An 18,396-nucleotide genomic window follows, 5' to 3' on the forward strand; every position below is an offset into this window, starting at 1 on the left:
CTTATGTTCTTATGTGGCACAGTGTTGGACTGGATGGGCCATTGGCCTGATCCAACATGGCTTCTCTTATGTTCTTATGTGACACAGAGTTTTGGACTGGATGGGCCACTGGCCTGATCCAACATGGCTTCTCTTATGTTCTTATGTGACACAGAGTGTTGGACTGGATGGGCCATTGGCCTGATCCAACATGCCTTCTCTTATGTTCTTATGTGACACAGTGTTGGACTGGATGGGCCATTGGCCTGATCCAACAGGGCTTCTCTTATGTTCTTATGTGACACAGAGTGTTGGACTGGATGGGCCATTGGCCTGATCCAACATGGCTTCTCTTATGTTCTTATGTGACACAGAGTGTTGGACTGGATGGGCCACTGGCCTGATCCAACAGGGCTTCTCTTATGTGACACAGAGTGTTGGACTGGATGGGCCACTGGCCTGATCCAACAGGGCTTCTCTTATGTGACACAGAGTGTTGGACTGGATGGGCCACTGGCCTGATCCAACATGGCTTCTCTTATGTTCTTATGTGACGCAGAGTTGGACTGGATGGGTCACTGACCTAATCCAACACAGCTTCTCTTATGTTCTTATGTGACACAGTGTTGGACTGGATGGGCCATTGGCCTGATCCAACATGGCTTCTCTTATGTTCTTATCCATTAATGGAAAGGATCCATGTGATCCAACCCAGAGTCTAAGTACAAAATCAGGCATACGTGTGTTTACAGTGTATTCCTGCCTTGTGTTGACTGAGGCAGAAAAACAATTTTTTTTTAGAGAGAGAAAAAAGAAGAAAAAGCTTATGGAAGTTGTTTTCCTTTGATGTGCCTGCGATCGATAACAATGTAATGAGTCCGCCGTAAAACAAAGTTGAAACGGGGAGAACTGGCGATTTGAAGGGCCCGCTTCATTCATACAAATTGAGTCAATAAATACTCTCTTTGTCATGCTGGGATCCGTTAAAGCTTTGTTTGCTGGCAAACTTGTGGGTGTTGTGGGGAATTATCTGGAACCACTCACCGCGCCACGGGGTCCGCAGCTCTCTCACGTTAAAGCCTTTGAGTCACGATCTGGTCACCAGCACAGAATACAGAAGATCTCAGGAGTGATCCTTGAAGCAAATTTATGGGGAAATAACACCATGTGATGGGCAAAGAGGGAAGACCAAGTCTGGGGAATTTTGGAGAAGAATGTTTCTCAGCGGGCAGTGAAGTTTTTAGGAGTTCCAAGAAATACCATAGTATTATGGAGTATTGGAGTAGGATCGAGGAGTGTGTTTCTTCCAACCAGGCCTCATTCAGCAGGAGCTCACAGGAGCACAGCTCCTGAACCTTTCTGAGGGTTCCCTCTCCTCCTCCCCACCTACCCTGTCCATTGATTAGTAGGTGCAGCTACATAACAATCCCTGGATTAGGAGAGCAGGCATCCAGACAGCCACCAGGAGCTTTGCCACGTTCCCAGAAGCCCTCATTAATTTATTTTAGTATTTTTTATTTTAATATATTTCTAACCCCTGGAGAAGCCTGCGCTGCCCTTTCTGCACTTCCTATGTGATTTTGGCTTGCTGGCCTTTTGACAGCGGGTGGGGCAACGGCCCAGGAAAGCCCCAGGCGAGCGAGGCCTGCTTGGGCTGGCTGGATCTCTAGCCAGTCCAAGCAGGCCTCGCTCGCCCTGGGCTCTCTTTTCTTCATCGGGTTGCTTTTGGCTGGTGGAGGCGCACCAAATGCTAATCAGTTATGCTAATGAGCTTCACCACCAATTTTTCTACAACTCCTGCTTCCGACTTATTGTGACCCTATGAATTAATGTCCCCTCAAACATCTCCTTGATAATAGCCTTGCTCAGGTCTTGCAAACTGTGGGCCGTGGCTTCCCTTATCAAGTCAATCTGGCTAGGGTTGCCAATCCCCAGGTGGGGGCAGGGGATCCCCCGGTTTGGAGACCCCCCCCCTGCTTCAGGGTCGTCAGAAAGCGGGGGGAGGGGAGGGAAATGTCTGCTGGGAACTCTGTTATTCCCTATGGAGATTTATTCCCACAGAAAATCATGGAGAATTGATCCGCGGGTATCTGGGGCTCTGGGGGGGCTGTTATTTGGGGTAGAGGCACCACATTTTCAGTATAGCATCTAGTGCCTCTCCCCAAAATACCCCCCAAGTTTCAAAAAGTTTGGACCAGGGGGTCCAATTCTATGAGCCCCCCCAAAAGGTGCCCCTATCGTTCATTGTTTCCTATGGAAGGAAGGCATTGAAAAGGTGTGCCGTCCCTTTAAAATGTGACGGCCAGAATTCCCTTTGGAGATCACAGCCTTGATCTTGGCTCCACCCCAATGTCTCCTGGCTCCACCCCCAAAGTCCCCAGATATTTCTTGAATTAGACTTGGCAACCCTAAATCTGGCTCATGCTGGGTCTCCCTCTTTCCCTGCTGCCTTCAGCTTTTCCCAGCATTATTGTCCCGTCTCGTGACTCTTGTCTTATCTAATGTGACCTCAGTCCTGATCCCTGCTCAACCTTGACACTAAGAAGGTGACCCTTGGACAGTCATTTAGCTTTGGTCCAACCCACTTCACTATATTGTTGTGAGGATGATGTGGAAGTGGGGAGGCAGGGATGTCAACTTCCTGGTGGGACCTGGGGATCCCCCAGAATTACAGTGCATCTCCAGACTTCAGAGATCAGTTCCCTTGGAGAAAATTGATGGTTTGGAGGGTAGAATCTATGGCACTGTCCCTCACTGAGGTTCCTGTCTTCCCCAAGTTCCAGCATAAGAACATAAGAGAAGCCATGTTGGATCAGGGCAATGGCCCATCCAGTCCAACACTCTGTATCACACAGTGGCCAAAAAAAACCCCAAGTGCCATCAGGAGGTCCACCAGTGAGGCTAGAAGGCCTCCCACTGTGCCCCCCCCCCAAGCATCAAGAATACAGAGCATCACTGCCCCAGACCGAGAGTTCCAACAATACACTGTGGCTAATAGCCACTGATGGACCTCTGCTCCATATGCTTATCTATTCTCCTCTTGAAGATGTCTATGCTTGTAGCTACCACCACCTTCCAAAATCTCCAGGAATTTCCCAACTTGGAGCTGGACACCCTACCCTCCCATCCCACCCCATTAGCCAATGGGGGACAATAAGTCTGGCATATACCCATAACTATAACGTTTGAAAGCATGCATGGAGTCTCATAGGTCTATCAGTATCCCATATCTGTAAGTTACCAATTGGCATGTGATGCTGATCAGTATCCATAGATGGGGGAAGCCATGCTGCACAGAAGCTGGAGGAAAACCAATCCAAAGTCGTCCTCTGACCCCTAGCACTGTGTTTTCTCAGGTGTGGTTGCACACCATAGCAAAATGGCAGCTGCAGAGGTTCCCACCCATCCCAAAATGGCTTCTGTGAAGAAACACATCCCCCTTTGTTGGTTTTAAATGAGAAAAACTTTGAGTTAAGTGTTTTCCTTTCTCTTTGGGCAGAGAAGAGGCAGGAAGGGGGGAAGTCAGTTCACTTGCTTTCCAGACTTACCTCAGCCTACCTTCATACAAATGCTAATAGGTCTAGACAGTGGGATAGTCAAGCTCCCTCTACTAAGCAGGGGACAGAGATTTGGAGGAATTAAATAGTAGAGAGATTGCTGGAAGGAAAGTCCTAGAGACTTCAGGAAAAGCTTCTCTGACTTGGCTTGACCTGGGTTGGGAAAAGAGAGGTGATAAAACTCAGGGGGTCAAGGAAAAAGGTCTCTTTGGTGCCGAGACCACCAGAGCAGGCAGAACTCTTAACTGAGGTCTGGAGGAAGCAGCTGTTACCCATATGCTGGCCTTAGGATCTGAAGGAAACTTCAGAATTACGGCAACTCTGTAGACATCTGTAACTTCCTGAGCTAAGGAGCCTGTCCTATATTTTAACATCTGATAGGGCATGTACGGTGAAAGGATCAGAGGAACTGTGTTTCTGCCCATTTCTTTTTAATGGCCGTGCTATGTATGCTTGCAAACATTTTTTTTTAATAGAGATGTTATGCCAGTAGTGGTTCTCTGTACCTCATAGACTGCCACAGTCTTGAACATGGTATTTCAAAAAGAGCACCAGGGGAAACCTAATCTCTCAGCAAGTGGCTATTCCTCCAGGGGAGCACAAGGCAGTAAACGGTCCCTGTGGTGACTAGGCACTGGGCAGCAGGAGACACAGAGGCAAAACCTCAGAACATAAGAATATAAGAGAAGCCATGTTGGATCAGGCCAATGGCCCATTCAGTCCAACACTGCGTCACACAGTGGCCAAAAAAGAACCCCAAGTGCCATCAGGAGGTTCACAAGTGGGGCTAGAAGCCCTTCCACTTTGTCCCTCCCCAACACCAAGAATACAGACCACCACTGCCCCAGACAGAGAGTTCCAAAAATATGCTGTGGCTAATATCCACTGATGGATCTCTGCTCCATATTTTTATCCAATCCTCTATTGAAGCTGGCTATGCTTGTAGCTGCCACCACCTCCTGTGGCAGTGAATTCCACATGTTAATCACCATTTGGGTGAAGAAGTCCTTCCTTTTATCCATTCTAACCTGACTGCTGAGCAATTTCATTGAATGCCCATGAGTTCTTGTATTGTGAGAAAGGGAGAAAAGGACTTCTTTCTCTACTTTCTCCATCCCATGCATAATCTTGCAAACCTCTATCATGTCACCCTGCAGTCGACGTTTCTCCAAGCTAAAGAGCCCCAAGCGTTTTAACTTTTCTTCATAGGGAAAGCGTTCCAGACCTTTAATCATTTTAGTTGCCCTTTTCTGGACTTTTTCCAGTGCTATAATATCCTTTTTGAGGTGCGGTGACCAGAACTTGAAAGGGAAACTGGGAGTCCAAGTGCAAATCTTTCAAGGATGCCCTTGAAAGGGCAGCTGCTGTGAGAGCCGTCTCCAGCCCCACCCACCTCACAGGGTGTCTGTTGTGGGGGAGGAAGGTAGAGGAGATTGTGAGCTGCTGTGAGACTCTTCGGGGTGGAGGGCGGGATATAAATCCAATATCTTCATCTACCTCACAGGGTGTCTGTTGTGTGGGAGAAAGATAAAGGAGATTGTGAGCCGCTCTGAGACTCTTCGGAGTGGAGGGCGGGATATAAATCCAACATCTTCTTCTACCTCACAGGGTGTCTGTTGTGGGGGAGGAAGGGAAAGGAGATTTTGAGCCACACAAACTCTTCGGGGTGGAGGGCAGGATATAAATCAATATCTTCATCTACCTCATAGGGTGTCTGTTGTGGGGAAGGAAGGGAAAGGAGTTTGTGAGCCGCTCTGAGACTCTTCGGAGTGGAGGGCGGGATATAAATCCAATATCATCATCTTCTTCTTTCCTGTTTAATTACGGATATTTTCCCCCTTTCTTTGTGTCTTTCCAGTTGTTTTTTACTATTGGGAATAAAGGCCAGTACAAAGAAGAATCAGGATGAAAAGATGGCCGACTTCTTGTTACCACTGGGTTCCAACAGCTTCCATCGGTTCACGCCCGAATCCTTGGCTGCGATCAAGAAGCGAATCGCGGAGAACATCGCCCGGAATGCCAAGCAGGAATACAGGGAACAGGCGGCTGATGAAGAAAAGCCTCGGCCCCAGTTTGACCTACAGGCCGGCAAGAAGCTCCCCGATATCTACGGGTCTCCTCCATCGGAGCTCGTGGGGGAACCCCTGGAGGACATTGACCCTTACTACAGCAATCACAAGGTTCAATCTGCCATTCTACCTGTGCTCTTGGTTTGGTTTTTTAAAGATGGAGGAGGAGCGGGCGGAGGAAAGGCTGTGGATTTTCCCCTCGTCTTCCTCTCGCTTTCTGAGCGGCAAAGATTTCTTCTTGGTTTAAGGATGCGAATGGGGACAAGCTACAGATGCTTAATGTCTTGAAATTAAGTCACGGAGGGAGGGGGGGGGAAACGTCTTTAAAAAAAAAAAAGATGGCAAAGGTGGGATCCATGTGTATTGGGGGGGGGGGTGGACATATTTCTGGGGGATGCTGCCCTTGTCATACTTATCTGGTTCAGATTTGTGTAGATAAGATGATAAGCCATCCCTGATCATGGCTGCTGGTTGGTCCCCATGGACTGCTGGCGAAATGAGGGTTCAACGAACAAGGTTTTCGTTTTCTTTAACTGCCCCAGCTTCTCTGCCTTTCAGAGTATCCATAAATGATGTGGGTGAAACGCCTTCCTTCTTTTTATCCTCATCCGGTTGGGCTTCTGTTAAAGATATAGGAGGAGGACTGGTATATATGTGACAACTGTATCCTCTAAAACAGGGGTGGCCAACAGTAGCTCTCCAGATGTTGTTTGTCGACAGCTCCCATCAATCTCAGCCATTGGCCATGCTGCTGGGGCTGCTGGGAGTTGTAGGCAAAAAACATCTGGAGAGCTAGCGTTGGCCACCCCTGATCTAAAAGCATAGCTGGCCTAACTGCACACATTTCTGTGGTCGTGTCCTCCTAGAGACGGATTTAAGTAACATAATGATTCTGGCTGGCCGGTCTCTCTCTCTCTCTCTCAACCCCATGACCATTGCTAACTATCTCCTCCTCCTGATCATGGACGGTGATATGCCTTCGTATAAGAAAATATGAAATCAACCAAGAATTCTAATGTTGAATATGTTTGTGCTTTTTAATTGTGTTCTATGTGATTCTTCTTTTTAAAAAAAGCTGTTTTGAAAACCACATTATTATATTGTTAATCTCATTGCAGTATCGAAATATTCTAAATAATAATGTATAAAAGCAAGGGAAGGTACACTTTGGGGCGAGGGAAGCAACAGGTGGTGTGGGGAGGTGTTTAACCCTTCCCTCCCCATCACTTCTGTGATTCCACACCTGCTTTTCTCCTGTTGAGTTTCCCACATATGCAATGCTGGAAAAAATGGTATGAGGTAAGGCTTTTTTTGTAGCCGGAACTCCTTTGCATATTAGGCCATACACCCCGGATGTAGCCAATCCTCCTGGAGCTTACAGTAGGCCCTGTAATAAAAGCCTTGTAAGCTCTTGGAGGATTGGCTACATCAGAGGGGTGTGGCCTAATATGCAAAGGAGTCCCTTTACAAAAAAAAAAGCCCTGGACTGTGAGGGAATGGGTGGAGCATCCCTCACCTGACCCGTCTGCTCTCCCAATTGTGTCTCCTTTTTGCTTGCTCTTGAGATCGTCAGTGGAGACCCAGTTCAGCCTCACAAGGAGACCATGCAGTCTTCTTCTTTCTTTTTTTTCTTCCACAGTGCGGAAACCACTTTTCTTGCAAGTAGCAACATGTCCCTGTTGCCTGTGTGTGATTCGCCAGTCTCTCTCCTTTGCCACAATCCATAATGGCACTTTTGCTAATATGCCCATTAGAAATTTATGCAGGGGTTTAAAAAGGAATTGACAAAATCCAGACGGATTCCTAGAAGCGGATCAATCTTCACTGCTGACGAGCAGTAAGCCATCAAACTGTATTTCTGTAAATGAAACATTGGCAAGGGGCAGTGCAGAATTATAGATGGGCAGTTCCAGTTTGGACCATCCGAAAGAATGCTTTTGCTATCAGCGGTGCAGTACTTTTGGTAACTGGGGGCAATCTCGTGCTGATGGGTAGTGCCATTCCCTGCTCTCTTCTGGCAGGGCTCCCATGCCTTTAAAAGCTCAAATGCCAAGTAAAGTTTCTGCAGGTGAGGTTTGTTCAAACAGGATAGAGGTTTACAAGATTATGCATGGGATACAGAGGGTAGAGAAAGAACTACTTTTTCCCCTAACAATACGAGAACTCGTGGACATTCAATGGAATGGCTGAGCAGTCGGGTTAGAGCAGATAAAAGGAAGGACTTCTTCACCCAAAGGGTGATTAACATGGAATTCACTGCCACGGGGTGGCGGTGGCTGTAAGCATAGACAGCTTCAAGAGGGGATTGCATCAACATATGGAGCAGAGGTCCATCAGTGGCTATTAGCCACAGCTTATTGTTGGGACTCTCCGTCTGGGGCAAGTGATGCTCTGTGTTCTTGGTGCTTGGTGGGAAAGGGCAACAGTGGGAGGGCTTCTAGTGTCCTGGCCCCACTGATGGACCTCCTGATGGCACTTGGTTTTCTTGGCCACTGTGTGACACAGAGTGTTGGACTGGATGGGCCACTGACCTGATCCAACATGACTTCTCTTATGTGTGACACAGAGTGTTGGACTGGATGGGCCATTGGCCTGATCCAACATGGCTTCCCTTATGTTCTTATTGTGTGACACAGAGTGTTGGACTGGATGGGGCCACTGGTCTCATCCAACATGGCTTCCTTTATGTTCTTATGTTCAGAGGTGGTGAGGTAGGAAGCTTCACCTGCTGAATTTCTGCTTGTCACTCAGCGTTTAAAAGCATAGGGGTCCTGCCGGAAAATAGTTGGCTATTCTACTCCTTAAGGCTGGTGTTCCAAGATGCAAACCAGCCACACTAAATTCTGTTCCTGATCTTAAGAAGAGCTAATCTGTAGCTGCAGCTAGGGTTGCCAGCTCTGGGTTGGGAAATGCTTGGAGATTTGATTGGTGGATCCTGGGGAAGGGGGTTGGGGAGGGGAGGGACCTCAGCTGAGCAGAATGCCAGAGAGCCCACTCTCCAAAGCAGCCAGTGGAACTGATTTTGGTCATCTGGAGAACAACTGCAATACTGGGAGATCTCCAGGTGCCACCTGGAGGCTGGCAACCCTAGCTGCAGAAAAGTTTCCTGAGCAAGCAACAGCGGTTGTACAACTCGCTTTTTTGGAGTGGAGGGAAGAGAAAGCAGTGCCTTGATCAGAAAGCTGTTGCACCAGAATATAAAGACTGTGGCATCAAGAGCCATAGTTCCATCTGTTTGGGGTTTATTTTTTTTTGAAGGTGAGCCATGCACAGTTAGCCAGGGTGTGACGTTAAACCATGGAAATAATGTGCCGTGTAACATGGCACGCATCAATGTGGAATTTTGCAGCTGATGCACATCATTCGAAGAGGTGTTGCTACCTATTTCTGCACGCCTGTTCACCCTGGCTATTTCACTTCCTCCAAAAAGGACTGTTGGGGCTATTGAACATATCCTTTCACACATGCCACAAAGCTAAATAGCCTGGGCAGAATTCTGGTGTGCTGTTATTGAAAGAGAGACAGAGACCGGGCCTGTTACTTTAGGAGAATTCTATCATGTGGCAGCTTGTGATACTGACGATAAATGTTCTTTCCTCCTCTCTTTTTGTTTTCCAGACATTTATAGTACTGAACAAAGGGAAGACAATCTTTCGATTTAGTGCCACTCCTGCCTTGCATATACTTAGTCCTTTCCACCGAGTTAGAAGAGCAGCAATTAAAATTTTGGTACATTCATATCCTTTCACTCAGATTTGCTCCTTCGGAATCCTGCCCAGTGCCAAAGGACGTGGGTTGAGAAGTTATTCTGTTTCATTGCTCCTGTGTGTCAAAGTGAATTATGGGGCTTTGTGCCTTTTGCCATTCAAATTCAGAATTCAGAAACTGTTGTTTTAAAGTAATGTAGTGATGTCTACTCAGCATCAGCTCGTGGAGATGGGTGACTTAAGGGTTCAGTGCATCTCTTGCCTGCAAAAGGCCCCATGTTTAACCCCTGGGATTCACAGCTAAATGATCCAGAGTTGCATGATGGGAAAGCTTGTTTCCTGCCCAACAGCTGCTGTTAGCCACAGTAGACAGTACTGAGTGGGCCTTTGTTTGTAGCAGGAGCTCCTTTGCGTATTAGGCCACGCCCCCCCCCCGATGTAGCCAATCCTCCAAGAGCTTACAGAGCTCTTCATACAGGGCCTACTGTAAGCTCTTGGAGGATTGGCTACATCAGGGGTGTGTGGCCTAATATGCAAAGGAGTTCCTGCTAAAAAAAAAAAGCCCCGATATTGAGCTAGATGGACGAAGTGTCTGACTCTGTAAAGGGGAGCTTCCTAAGCTTATGTGTATGTACTGCAGCGGGGACTACAAACCGGCTTGCTTGCATATACCATGCACATGAAGCAACAATTGAAATTCCATGCTCAGCCAATTAAATTTCTGCACCTCCCCCCCCCCCCCCGCCAAAAAAAAAGCTGAATTCTGTGAACTGAAGAAATTACACAGATGATTGCCCTCTTTTTCTGTAATACATTCTAGGCTTGCTTAAGGACCACAAAGGTTATTCCGCCATCCCTTTGGCTTTTGAAATGTCAGCACTCCTTCAGGCCAAAGGGCTATAATTTTTTTTTTTTAATGAAAGTTGAGGTTTTCAGGAAGCTGGATTCTGTGCCTGGTATTTCCTCCTACGATAGGTCAAATTTGCAGCATTTACATTGCCCCAAATTAGGCAGTAAGAGCCCCGTGGCGCAGAGTGGTAAAGCTGCAGAACTGTAGTCGAAGCCCTCTGCTCATGACCTGAGTCCAATCCCAGCAGAAGCTGGTTCAGGTAGCCGGCTCGAGGTTGACTCAGCCTTCCATCCTTCCGAGGTCAGTCAAATGAGTCCCCAGCTTGCTGGGGGGAAAGTGTAGATGACTCGGGAAGGCAATGGCAAACCACCCCGTAAAAAGTCTGCCGTGAAAACGTCAAGAAAGCAACGTCACCCCAGAGTCGGAAACGACTGGTGCTTCCACAGGGGACTACCTTTACCTTTTTTTAATTAGACAGTATTTCCCCAGTTTGTGACTCGGCTTGGACTGCTAGTATCAGCAACCACACAAAAAAGGACATCCAGCACTGCTCATGTGCATTTAAGAGCAGCCTGACCCATATATTCAACTGGTGAATCTTTTCCCCTCCCTGGCATGGCGATTAACGAGAAAGCCTTTCCCTGGATTTCTGCGAGACTTACACCAGCTAGCTAAAGGCAGGGCTTATTTTTGTAGGAGGAACTCCAGTTTGGTGTAGTGGTTAAGTGCACGGACTCTTATCTGGGAGAACCAGGTTTGATTCTCCATTCCTCCACTTGCACCTGCTGGAATGGCCTTGGGTCAGCCATAGCTCTGGCAGAGGTGGTCCTTGAAAGGGCAGCTGCTGTGAGAGCCCTCTCAGCCCCTCCCACCTCACATGGTGTCTGTTGTTGAGGGAGAAGATAAAGGAGATTGTGAGCCACTCTGAGACTCTGAGATTCGGAGTGGAGGGCAGGATATAAATCCAATATCTTCCTCTTCTTTGCATATTAGGCCACACAACCCTATGTAGCCAGTCCTCCATGAGTTTACAGGAGCCCCTGTATTAAGAGCCCTGTAAGCACTTGGAGGATTGGCTACATCAGGGGTATGTGACCTAATAGGCAAAGGAATTCCTGCAACAACAAAAAAAGCCTCGGTTAAAGGCATCAGGTGGAGGGAATGCATCAGGTGGAAGAATATTCCTGATGCCTCGGAAAAGAAGAATATTCTACAGTTAACTAACAGTTTAGGAATCTCTATCCCCAAACAGGTTCTCTGTTTTAGCCTTGCAGCAATCAGTGGTTTGCTTTGGGGTTTACAGTGCAGATAACATTCAGACCTGTATGTAGCTTGGATCACACCTAGATCTGTGTGAGCTCAAGGGGGGAACACCAATGGACACCCCATAAGCTATTCCTGGGAAGCTTCAAACTCCCAGTTGCAGCATGTCAACATTTTCTTTCTCTCCCAAAATACTAGAACTTGAAGATATCCATTGAAGCTGATGGCCAGGAGGTTCAGGGCAGACAAATGGAAATGACTACTTGACACAGAGTTATTAAACTGTGGGATTTGCTGCCAGAGGAGGTGGTGATGGCTACAGGAAAAAATAGCTTTAAATGGGATTAGATCAAGAGTAGGGAACGTTGGCTCTCCAGATGTTTTTTGCCTACAACTCCCATCAGCCCTAGCCGTTGGCCATGCTGGCTGGGGCTGGTGGGAGTTGTAGGCAAAACACATCTGGAGAGCCAGCGTTCCTTACCCCTGGATTAAGTAGATTAATGGAGGATATGTCTATCAATGGCTACTAGCCATGGTGTGTGAGGAGAAATGCCACATTCAGAGGTCCTAATCCTCTGAATCCAGAACTAGGAATCAACATCGGGAAGGCCTCAGCCCCTATGCTCTGTTGTTGGCTGTCCAGAGGAACTGGCTGACCACTGTGTGGGACATGATGCTGGACTAGATGTACCTCTGGTCTGATCCAGCAGGCTTCTTATGTTCTAATAGAGGCCTCAGCTTCTATGCCCTGTTGTTGGCCCTCCAGAGGAACTGGTTGGCCATGGTGGGAGACAGGAGGCTTGACTAGATGGACTATTGGTTTGATCCATGGGACTTATGTGTTTTTCACATGGGAGGTTGGAATCAGCAAATATTCCTCCTCCCGCCTTATGTTTGTGGAAATATAGGTGGGATCCAAGCCTCTGTCTTCTACCAGCAATGGTAAAACCAGTGTAGTATACTGAATAGAAGACTGGATTAGGGTCTGAGTAGATTTAGGGGGGTGTAGATTCTGAAAAGTTTGGGGTTCGAGGAGGGGAAGGACTTCAGTGGGGTATAATGCCACAGAATCTACCATTCTAAGCAGCCATTTTCTCCAGGTGAACTGCTTTCTATCACCTGGAGATCAGTTGTAAACCCAGGAGATCTTTAGCTACTACTTGGAGGTTGGCAACCCTAGGTCTGAAACATCCAGGTGCCAATCCTTCTGCCATGGGAGACTGCTGGGCTGGTCCCTGTCTCAGCACCTGACCTACCTAACAAGGTTGTTCTGATGATAGAATGGAAAAGGGGGTATTAAAGTTGAGTCCCACTTAGGGAGGAAAGCATTGTGTAAGTTGTTGTCTCTTTCGCTCTCTCTCTGTCTCTCTCTGACTGATTTTGCACTTACCTTACGGTGCTCTCACGTCCGTCTTCTCAGCGTGGCTTCCTTCCAATTTCCCACTATCTGTCCTGGGGCTGCAGCAAGGATCAGCGTTTTCGTGCAGCAAACAGAAACTGGTTTTTAGTGGTTCCTGTTTGCTGCGCAAAAACAACAATCCTTGCTGCAGCCCCAGGGCAGATAGTGGGAAATCAGAAGAAAGCCACGCTGAGAAGACGATCGGGAGAGTGGCATAAGGTGAGTGTGAAATCGGTATCTGTCTCTCTGTCTCTGTCTCTTTCTCGCTCTTTCTATCTTTGTCTTTCTCTAAGCAGAATCTGAAACATTACTCAATGGGTGATTAAAATATGGAATTTGATGCTAGAGGATGTAGGGGTGCCAAAGACATAGATGGCTTTGAAAGGGGATTAGACAGATTTATGAAGGATAGCCACGGTGACTGAACGGAACTCTCTGAATCCCAGTACTAGGAGGCAATATCATTGACAGGTCTCCGCCTCTGTGGACCTCCAGAGGAGCTGGTTGGCCACTGTTTGAAACAAGATGCTGGACTTGATGGATCCTGGTCTGATCCAGCAGGGCTCTTCTGAGATGTTCTTATCAAGGGAAGCTCTCGGCCTTTATGCCCTGTTGTCGACCCTCCAGAGGAACTGGTTGGCCACTGTGTAAGACAGGAGGCTGGACTTGATGGATCCTGGTTTGATCTTCTGAGCTTCTGATCCATCAGGGCTGTTCTTATCCAGTCACTACTCAAGAAGAGCTCCTACTAAACGGCAGAAAATCTAGAAGATCAGGAATATGAACTTGAGCCAAAGGGAACACAGTTCCGGTAGCGGGTTTGGTTCTAGCAGTGCCTCTGTTTACATTGAAGGACCAGCATTTTTGGGCTGCCAAGTCTTTCTTCCACTCACCAACTGAGATGAGGAAGAAAATTCCTCTCCTCCTAGCAGACCGGAGACACATCTCTGTGTTCAGCAGGACACTCCTCCCTGTGGATGAAAGACATTTCCATCAAGGGAATCCTTTACAAACAGAGAACAGCTTGGCTCAGTAGGAAGTCCATAACTGCTGCAAAAAGCAACTTGAGTCAATGACTGTTTGAGCAAGGATTAGTGAAGCGAGCAAAGAAGACTAGATCTATTGACTGCTGTGGGAACACCTCATTTTGCTGGCTCTCCATTCAATGCGGGAAACATTGTAAAGGACTCTGATGAAAATATGGAGTTATGAAGTTGGAAGGCTGAATCATGGGCCATTCCAGTGCTCTGCCTCAGATCCTGCGTAAACCTTTTTTGTTGTTCTCCTCTGGCCTCCATGGATAGTTTCCTCCTGGAGCTAAAATAGACAAGCAGAAGCCCTAGGTGAGACACGTGGTTGTTGGTCAGTATTATTTAGTAATGCAGATGTACTGCCTTGTTGGCTTCTGGTTATCAGATTACAGTATTTCTTGCTGCTTCTCAAAGATAACAAGGTCAAAGGGCTCTCTAAAGTCCAGGGTTGTTCAATCCAAGATCAGGTTTTCCAGTAATTAATCTCGACAGTATTGGCAGTTCAGTGTCTTCTGCATTGCATCCATGCCCGAAAGCATCTTTCAGGAGACTTAACAGCTGAACACCCAAACGTCACACAACAAACAGCTAGCTTCTCAGGAACAGTCTTGTAAAGACTCATCTTCACTATCAACATGTTGCTGACATTGAGCCAAGAGACGTGCACTTTGCCTCCAACCTGTAACTCTGTTCTCAGCCTTCTTCTGTGGCATTCCAAAGGTGCAGGTGATTCCAGAGGACTGGGAGTGGCTAACTGCTGAATTCACCTGCTGAATTAGAGCTGGAGTGCAGAGGTTATTCTGAACCACCTTTTGGCTGTAAATCCTGGCATGCCTACCCCTCATTTTTCCTGCTGATCAGCTTCTATTGACTCTGTACTTGCTACGCAGGGCCCCTCCTCCTCTGAGGAGTCCTCACTGTCGCTGAGCCATGACAGCAAGTGCGCTTTGACTACTTCAACAGAGATGAGTCACTTGCAAGAGATTTCCCTAGGGGGATTTCCCTGGAAGGGACTGTGGCTTAATGCCAGAGCATCTGCTTTGCATGCAGAAGGTCTGAGGTGCAATCCTTGGTGTTTCCGGTACAAAGCATCTATTAGTAGGCGATGGGAAGGACCTCAGCTTGAGACATGGGACAACTGCTGGGGTTCAGTGTAGACAAGACTATTGCTCTGACCCAGTATAAGGAAGTTTCATGTGTTTAGGGGTTGAGCCTGAAGAATGAACAGGAAATCACAGCAAAGGGAGAAATTAAGGGTGGGATATTGTGTCTACTGTATTATTACTGTATTAATTTTGAAAAGTGTCACTGACTTGCAGGTGACTCTAGGGTTTTCAAAGCAAGGGACATTCAGAAGTCCTCTGTAGTGATTTTGGACTTCCTTGGTGGTCTCCCATAGGTACTAATCAGGGCCAACCCTGCTTAGCAGAAAGTCAGTTTGGTGCAGTGGTTAAGTGTGCGGACTCTTACCTGGGAGAACCGGGTTTGATTCCCCACTCCTCCACTTACAGCTGTTGGAATGGCTCTCGCAGGAGTTGTCCTTAAAAGAGCAGCTGCTTTGAGAGCTCTCTCAGCCCCAAAACACCCACTTCATAGGGGGGAGAAGATACAGGCAATTGTAAGCCGCTCCGAGTCTTACAAGGGCGGGGTATAAATCTGCAGTCTTCTTCTTTTTCTCAAATCTGACAAGATGGAAGACTAGATCTTTCTGGACCACCCTGATCAGCAGAAGCTGGTTTGCCATTGCCTGAATTTGTGTAGCTACCCTGGATTTCCTTGGTGGTCTCCCATCCAAGTACAAACCAGGGCTGATCCTGCTTAGCTTCTGAGCTCTGATGAAAGTGGGCCATCCTGTGTCATCCAGGTCAGGGATATTAAGAATTCCAAAATCAGGTTGCAGAGTTCGTGGTGGCACAGGAGCTGTGCCCTCTGACCTGTTCTCCTCCTCCTAATCTTGGTATAGATACAGTTTGGCAGTGAACAAAGGCTTGTCTGAATATCGCTCACAAGATCTGGCCATTATTGCTTCACATATTTGTAGGTAAGTCCTGCAACTGAAAGCAGATTCCAGGGCTGAAGGGGCTCTGGCCATTCCCATCCAGGGCTCTTCTCAGATTAGACTGCCATTTCCGAGGCCTATTTTTGTGCCGCTTCGGTTCTCCTTGACCTCCCCGCAATCCGGTCTGTCGGCTTCTTCAGCATCTTCTCTGCATGAAGTTCACTTAGAGAAGTGACAGAAGGCTTTCAGGCTTCCAAGCGGGCGGCTTCTGGAGGAAGCTGAAGCTTTTCTGAGTCACTTTATCTTCCCTTCACCTGCATTCCTTCCAATTAGAGGAATGTAATGTCAAACTCTGCTTGGTGTAGAGGGCCATCCACGTGCAGCATCCTGCAGGGAGATGAACCAACAGAATGCTGAGTTTCTACTGATAAAAGTGCACAAACAAGAGCAGAGTACAGTTCAGGTTGCCCTTAGAGATGTACAGGATCACCCGCCTCATGGAGAAATTTCATGAACCGTTATCGAGAACTCTTCCCATTGCTCTCGAGAGTTGTAAGGTGCTCCAATCTTGTATCAAAGGGTCTGCTAGTGGGACCAAGGTACCTTACCCTCTGGGCCACCGTACTTATGTAATCACTGGGCTATTCTTTCCTGCTCTTTAGCACCACCTCGACATGTGGCAAGAAGTGGTACTGCATCAGTGGAAGAAACTTTTGCACGATAAAGGCAGTTCAGTAGTGTGGTCGGTTGCCCAGGGATATTGTTGGTTCTTCATCCTTGGAGGTGTCTAAGTGGAGGTTGAATGACTATTTGTCAGGGATGCTTTAGGCCATTCTATATGCTACATGGGGTTGGTGTGGATTGTCTGTAGGCTCTTTCCAACTTTTTAATGCTATGATTCTATGGATTCTTGGCCACATCAGTGAAGACACAATCTCTGGGCGTTGAACCTGGTGGATGGCTGTGGCATCACCGGCAAAGAGGCAAAATTGGTGTTTTGTGTTTCCTTGTGTTGGAGTGAGGGTCAGGTTTCTTGCTCCCAACGATATTCTTGAGCTACGAGACAAATACGCCTCATGACATTTCCGGGGACTCCTTGCGGCTATTCCTTTTTGCTCTAGAGATGCTGTCAAGGCGATCAAACTCTGTATATGAGGCAGGGCAAAAGCCATTCCATCCCCCGCCCCCCCCCTTTACAAACCACATTTTGAAGGCTTTACATTCTCAGACTCTCTGTCTTCCTGGCTGCATTCTGGAGAGATTTGACAACAAACAGTATGGTCTTCAATAAGTGTGGGCGTTGTGGGGATGTTTTTTTTTAAAGCAAGGACTGAAGGTGGTTTGTTGGGTGCAGCTCAAAAGCGCCAATGTTTTCCCCGGAGCTTGAAAGATCCTGACCTCTTTGCATCAAAACACTAATATCCATGCACGGATCTGAATACGAAAGCATAGGCTCGGTGGCCGGGATTTCACAGAGGACTGGAATGCTGGGTGGCTTTAATCCAGTTATTAAAATGCACGTCGCTGGTGACTAAGCAAAGCTCGCGTTTAGCTTCCGTAACCTTTAGCAGGAGGAGTGTTTGCAAGCGAAGCGTGTATTTAATGAGACAGCATTATAGTTCAGAAAGCATTGAAATGTGCGGCCATGGCAAGACCGGGAGCACTCCGTAACCCCATAAAAAGCTGTACGCGGGCGAACCAAATTGCGACATGAAAGCTAAGAAGATTCGGCAACAGTCTAAATTACAGGTTAAGCAACGGTGCGAAACAGCTCTCGTTTTGCAATATTTATCCTGCAAAGTTTACTTCTTGGAACAACTTATTCTAGAGAAGGAGCTAGGTGGGGGGTGGGCATTTTAGCCCTGTCCTAGGGTTGCCAGCCTCCAGGTGACACCTGGAGATCTCCCACTGTTACCATTGATCTCCACACGTCCTAGACCCCTGCAGAAAATGACTGCTTTGGAGGGTGGACTCTATGGCATTATATCCTCCCCTCCCCAAACTCCATCTTCCCCAAGCTCCACCCCCCAATCTCCTGGTATTTCTGAACCCAGAGCTGGGAACTCTGCCTTTGACCAGCAGAAATCTTACAGATCAGTTTCTCAGTTTCTGAGATTTTCGCAGTGAATTTGTCCGTCTCTTAAAAATAAAAAAATTGAGGAACCTGGGATCTACACCTCATACCAAGAACCATCCTTTAGGACTTTTGAGTACATTTTTGTTCCTCCCCAAAATTTGAGATTTTTCCTGTTCCACACTCCACATCTGATCAATTATTTTTTGTACTACCCTGGACTCTGTTTCTGACATTCCCTTGAGTTTTGGTAACAGGGGACCTAGAATTTGGACACCACATGAAGATAAAGCTTGCCGTTGTTTTCTTCTAAGTGATCTGCTGTGAAACGGCAAACGGATTTCTTGCAATTGCTCTGAGCAGTATCCAAGCTTGGGGGCTTTTCAGGGGAACTTATCTGTCAGAGGCAATCTAAGCCTTGAAAGAATGTCCTCCAACTGTATGGAAACTGGCTGCAGTTACTGAATG

At 47.3% G+C, this 18,396-nt stretch overlaps 1 protein-coding gene across 1 annotated transcript in view; it reads left to right on the forward strand.

Annotated features, from left to right (window-relative positions):
- Nucleotides 1-5,395: 5,395 nt before the first annotated feature.
- The window catches only part of LOC132578151 (sodium channel protein type 5 subunit alpha-like), a 431,998-nt gene continuing 418,997 nt past the window's right edge, over nt 5,396-18,396 (forward strand). Inside the window, 2 exon segments of the mRNA XM_060248007.1 lie at nt 5,396-5,716; nt 9,224-9,341. Of these exon segments, the coding sequence (XP_060103990.1) occupies nt 5,450-5,716; nt 9,224-9,341 (385 nt within the window). The 5' untranslated portion in view covers nt 5,396-5,449.

This window comes from Heteronotia binoei, chromosome 10, assembly GCF_032191835.1.
Source record: "Heteronotia binoei isolate CCM8104 ecotype False Entrance Well chromosome 10, APGP_CSIRO_Hbin_v1, whole genome shotgun sequence".
Classification (NCBI taxonomy): Eukaryota; Metazoa; Chordata; class Lepidosauria; order Squamata; family Gekkonidae; genus Heteronotia; species Heteronotia binoei.